At 42.4% G+C, this 6000-nt stretch overlaps 1 protein-coding gene across 1 annotated transcript in view; it reads left to right on the top strand.

Annotated features, from left to right (window-relative positions):
* The first annotated feature begins 846 nt into the window (after window positions 1-846).
* LOC126203103 (flexible cuticle protein 12-like) overlaps window positions 847-6000 on the top strand; it is a 37753-nt gene continuing 32599 nt past the window's right edge. The window contains exon 1 of the mRNA XM_049937346.1: window positions 847-928. Coding sequence (XP_049793303.1) covers window positions 914-928 — 15 coding nt within the window. The 5' untranslated portion in view covers window positions 847-913. The remainder of the gene's footprint in view (window positions 929-6000) is intronic.

The following is a 6000-nucleotide window of genomic DNA, read 5'->3' as shown; positions in this document are numbered from 1 at the left end:
ATGTGGACTGGGGTGCCAAGATCACAAGTGAAGTCAAAGTCTTACAATAAACGGTTGTATCTGAGTACTACAGAGAAGTAAACACAAGTTTGGTTTAGCAGGTCTATTCGTACCGAAAAGGGTTCTCTTTATCGCAAATAAGTAAAACGTGTAGCAGTGCCGGTTCTTAATTTTATAAAACGTAGGAATCTTTCGACAATATTCCTGCAAGCACCGGCAGGACAGGGCGACTGCTCAGGTGCAAAATTCAGATGCTTCTTTGTTCATTTCTGGAACCATAAACTGGCAGACGGTACCCAGCAATGACAGAGATTGTAGACTCGCATTCTGTTTTGGAGATTACTGTGCTTGCTGTTACTTCAGCAGAAAAATTCGCTGTCGCTATTTTCCAGCTCCATTATCGTGATATTTTAGCTCTTTGATTTAACATTTGAAGGCAGAAAACTTCAATTATCCGTGCATCTGACGCGTGGCAGGATTATCTGATGCCGCGCGGGATTAGCCGAGCGGTCTAGGCGCTGCAGCCATGGACTGTGCGGCTGATCCCGGCGGAGGTTCGAGTCCTCCCTCGGGCATGGGTGTGTGTGTTTGTCTTTAGCGTAATTTAGGTTAAGTAGTGCGTAAGCTTAGGGACTGATGACCTTAGCAGTTAAGTCCCATAAGCTTTCTCACACATCTGAACATCATCTGATTATCTGATTCCTGGCCGTAGGACTGTAAAAAAGTGAACAGCCGGCTAATAATGGGGCATTACCTTGAGCAATTTCAAACAAGTTTCTGGCACAGCTCATGGAGATGACTAGCGCGGCCTTTGGCGGCCTACCGGTGAGTGGGGGACGATGCCCGCCAAGGACCTTATATATTACGGCGTGCGCATCGGAGGGCACTAGTTCTCCAGGCACCTCCAGCAGAAATGGCCGTCATCAGGGTGAGTCACCGGGATATATTCTGGTCCTTGTGTAATAATTGTTACTAGTAAAACCTGTCCGCTACTGTTGGTGTCGTAAATGCCTGAACAAAGGCCTGTCATTTTGCGTTTCAATGGACTGGTAGACCTGTAACATAATTTACATACACCATTAGCAAATTTTTGTAAGTAAAAGTTATCATAGCAGGTCAAGTTGGTTTTTATTAACTTCTTTTTACATTTTTTGTGACTTGTCGAAGAAATTTTACTGAGCGAATAGCAGAATTTCGCTAGAAACTCTATGTCAGCTTCATTATGTAACTGCCAAATAAGTCCCGCTATAGTTAATGAAAAGAATAAAATAGGTTTCATGCGTAGGTCATAAATATAGTAAGCGGACAACTTTCTGAGTAGAGAGATTCATAAATGAATATCTGGAAGGTTCAGTCTGATGTCCATCATGTAAGTAAAAGACGCATTTAATACATAACAAGCAGTACTAGCACTTTTAGCAGATGTATGTCAATATACGGAATCAACAGAAGAAATTCTAAATAACAGGTGTAATCAAACTGGTGTCTTGAAAATTCTTTCTCTGTTAATAACAACGGCAGCCTTAATTCTCACAGTAGCGACAGTATTTGCTGCCTAGACACTGAGGAGAATTTACTTTTGTGAAAAATAATTAAATAATTAAGTAAATCGTGAAATGCTTCTGTTAAGTCACTTTATTTTGTGCTTTCTCAAGTCTTGGGGACAATCTACTCCATTTACTCATTTTTGTATTTTGTGTCATTACAAGTTGTGGACAGAAACTGGCATCCTATTGTTTTTACTACCACTGCTGTCCTGTAGAATTGTATTCTGTAGTAACCTACATTTCGTTGCATGAAATTTGTAGTGAGGGTAATATGCTGTTTCACGCTGGATCATATTGTACAGAAATGCTAGTTCTGTCATTTCGTCACAGTATCAACAGTATATTCCCATTAGAAACACGTTTCAAACAATTCATTAGAATTTAATTAAGCGTAGACATTTGTGTACTATACTACTTTCAAAACTTTTAGTGGCTGATTTAGTAACAGACGACTCCTTTCACTCCATCAAAATTTTTTTATGGAATGTGTAACTTCATTAATATTACTATTATTGTAATTATTTAATGGATTTCTCCTTTTGCACGATACTGTTTTCTTGAGGTCAGTTTGAGCAACACGTTATCAGTAACCTGTGTGATAACCGAGAGCCCCCGTACTGTTCTGCACTTGTTCTGCACAAGTGTGACCTGCAGTCGCCATTACAGTGAAAGGAGCAGATAAGGTTCCTGTAGACTCTTCACAGTTTGTTTTGGGAAACTTCCGTTCTTGAAATTTATACTGGGTCAACGTAGACATATATAACATCCTACACAACTTTTACGTCGTCTGACATATACCTATATTTACTCATGTCCTGAATTTAGGTTATCTGCAGATTATGGGTTGCACTTAGCGATGTTTATGAAAAGTAGTTATTATTGGCACCAGACTTTCGCTACAAAACTTTTTCACTAATATGCAACCTCTGGTCGTTGCCTTGATTTCAATAAATGCTCAGTGGCCAAACGTATTAATGTCAGGCTGCCAATGATCAGGATTCCAACTTCTGCCGATCCTAGAATTTTTTGTGCCACTTGTCGCTTCTTTCACCTCCTGGAATCATTTTTTTTACTATAAAAAGCGTCAAGAAGTACTGTGGGTCTGTGTTTACGTCAAATTGTACTTGCCCCTGTAATTAGCCACGTAAATAGTTTCAAAGGACGAATGAAAGCAACGTCATGCAACTTCCAAAATGACACTATGTAGTAAAGCTCTCCGGTGCTGAAACAAATCTCTGTATTGAGGATAACTTTGGTTTTTCTACACACTGGCCTATACATATAGCTCTGCTCTAGAATTAGTTTGATTTGACTCGGTCTCTGAATAGGACCGGCACATACACTAATGGCCATTAAAATTGCTACACCAAGAAGAAATGCAGATGATAAACGGATATTCATTGGAAAAATATATTATACTAGATCTGACATGTGATTACATTTTCACGCAATTTGGATGCATAGATCCTCAGAAATCAATACCCAGAGCAACCACTTCTGGCCGTAATAACGGCCTTGATACACCTGGGCATTGAGTCAAATAGAGCTTGGATGGCGTGTACAGGTACAGCAGCCCATGCAGCTTCAGCACGATACCACAGTTCATCAAGAGTAGTGACTGGTGTATTGTGACGAGCCAGTTGCTCGGCCACCATTGACCAGACGTTTTCAATTGGTTAGAGATCTGGAGAATCTGCTGGCCAGGGCAGCAGTCGAACATTTTCTGTATCCAGAAAGGCCCGTACAGGAACTGCAAAGGCAGTCGTGCTTTATCCTGCTGAAATGTAGGGTTTCACAGGGATCGAATGAAGGGTAGAGCCACGGGTCGTAACACATCTGAAATGTAACGTCCACTGTTGAAAGTGCCGGCAATGCGAACAAGAGGTGACCGAGACGAGTAACCAATGGCACCCCATACCATCACGCCGGGTGATACGCCAGTATGGCGATGACGAATACACGCTTCCAATGTGTGTTCATCGCGATGTCGCCAAACACGAATGCGACAATCGTGACGCTGTAAACAGAACCAGGATTCGTCCGAAAAAATTACGTTTTTCCATTCGTGCACCCAGGTTCGTCGTTCAGTACACCATCGCAGGCCCTCCTGTCTGTGATGCAGCGTCAAGGGTAACCACAGCAATGGTCTCCGAGCTGATAGTCCATGCTGCTGCAAATGTTGTCGGTTGTTGTCTTGCAAACGTCCCCATCTGTTGACTCAGTGATCGAGACGTGGCTGCACGATCCATTACAGCCATGCGGATAAGATGCCTGTCGAGATGACAGGCTCTTGCGAGGCCGTTTGGATCCAGCACGGCGATCCGTTTTACCCTCCTGAACCCACCGATTCCATATTCTGCTAACAGTCATTGGATCTCGACCAACGATAAACCGCAATCGCGATGGGCTACACTCCGACCTTTAGCAAAGTCGGAAACGTGATGGTACGCATTTCTCCTCCTTACACGAGGCATCACAACAACGTTTCACCTGGCAACGCCGGTCAACTGCTGTTTGTGTATGAGAAATCGGTTGGAAACTTTCCTCATGTCAGCACGTTGTAGGTGTCGCCACCGACGCCAACCTTGTGTGAATGCTCTATAAAGCTAATCATTTGCATATCACAGCATCCCTTTCCTGTCGGTTAAATTTCGCGTCTGTAGCACGTCATCTTTGTGGTGTAGCAATTTTAATGGCCAGTAGTGCATTACCGAGCTCATACATATAATTGACTACCATGACTTTCTTCAGCTGTGGAGAGTCAGAGCATCACTCCTACGTGAATTGCCACGCTCAAGGTTCAAAATGGTTCAAATGGCTCTGAGCACTATGGGACTCAACTGCTGAGGTCACAAGTCCCCTAGAACTTAGAACTACTTAAACCTAACTAACCTAAGGACATCACACACATCCATGCCCGAGGCAGGATTCGAATCTGCGACCGTAGCGGTCGCGCGGTTCCTGACTGTAGCGCCTAGAATCGCGTGGCCTCTCTGGCCGGCCCACGCTCAAGGTGATCAGTCTGCTAATTTCAGGTCTTGACATTTCATACTACAAGGAAAACGCATTTTTTGGAAGTAACTGAATTTTTTATTGGAGGTACATGGACGATACATTTAGCCTATTATTTTAAGCAGAATTTATCCTCTATTTTTATAGTCATCACGAGCATACTTCGGTTCAAAGGTTTTTCGCTTACGATACTATCATATCTGATCTAAAGTTTTCCTGTATGTGCAATTTAGCCATTTACTGAGGAACGAAACGTTTTTAAAACCACGATAATAAAGATGCAATGAGATATTTTAAGTATGTATAATCAAGTTAGTGGCTAGTATCTCTTATAAAAGTCATATCACATCAACATTCACTGGACATCAGAACATTTTGAGGGTACCATTTTAAACTAAATAACAGTTTCCAACCTTGGAGCCACGAGGAAGGCCGATTTGGAGAGTATGATGCGGTGGAAAATTACGTAACGATCACTTGTTTTCTTAGAACTCGTATCGCCCTCTGAGGTGTGAAACGATTGTAGAATGCATTGCTGTCACTGTCGATCTTCGATTTTGGAGGGCTGATCTGCTGTGATTATCGTCTTGGTGTTCGAAAGACGACAATATGGGCACCTTCTCAGTGTATAATAATAATGAAATTTCTGATTTGAAAAAAGTATCTTCCTACATTTTTCGTGGGAAAATTCTGAGCAACTGTTGATTTTTTTTTTTTTAATTTTGTGTGTGTAGGGCACCAGTTGAAGTCAAAGTCTTACAATAAGCCGTTGTATCTGATTACCACAAAGATGTAAAAGACAAAGTTTATCGAATAAGCTCTTCATACCTAGAAGAGTTTTCTATAACACAAATAAAAAGTGTAGTAGTGCGTGTTCTTCGGTACTGTTCATGTATTTCTTTTTCTGCAAGTACCGGTACGATACGAAAACTGCTTTGGTGCGAAATTCAGATACCTAGTCATTCATTTCTCGAGCCATAAACAGGCAGACGCTACCCAGCAGTGACACAGATTGTACCCTCGCATTAATTTTAGGGAAATACTGTGTTTGCTGTTGCTTAAGCAGAAATACACGCTATTGCTTTTTCGAGCTCCATTATCATGACACTTCACCTCTTCGATTTAACGTTTGGAAGCAGAAAACTTTTTTCTGTGCGTGGCAAGATTAGCTGGGTACAGCAGTAAGACCACAAGAAATTGAAGAGCCGCCTAGTAATGGATAATTATGTTGAGCAATTTCAAACAAGTTTCGAGCACAACGTCTTGTAAGACGACTAGCGCTGTCCATGCCTCCCTACCGGTGAGTGGGTGGGGGGGGGGGACTGGTCGATTCCCTCCGAAGACCTTATATAATACAGCGCGCGCATCGTAGGTCACTAGTCCCACAGTCCCCTAGAAGCCTCCAGCAGAAATGGATACCGGCAGGGTGAGTCACCCGTAT

This window comes from Schistocerca nitens, chromosome 9 (assembly GCF_023898315.1).
Source record: "Schistocerca nitens isolate TAMUIC-IGC-003100 chromosome 9, iqSchNite1.1, whole genome shotgun sequence".
Lineage (NCBI taxonomy): Eukaryota > Metazoa > Arthropoda > Insecta > Orthoptera > Acrididae > Schistocerca > Schistocerca nitens.
Note: the sequence above shows the minus strand (reverse complement) of the source record. Positions and strands in the feature narration are given on the sequence as shown.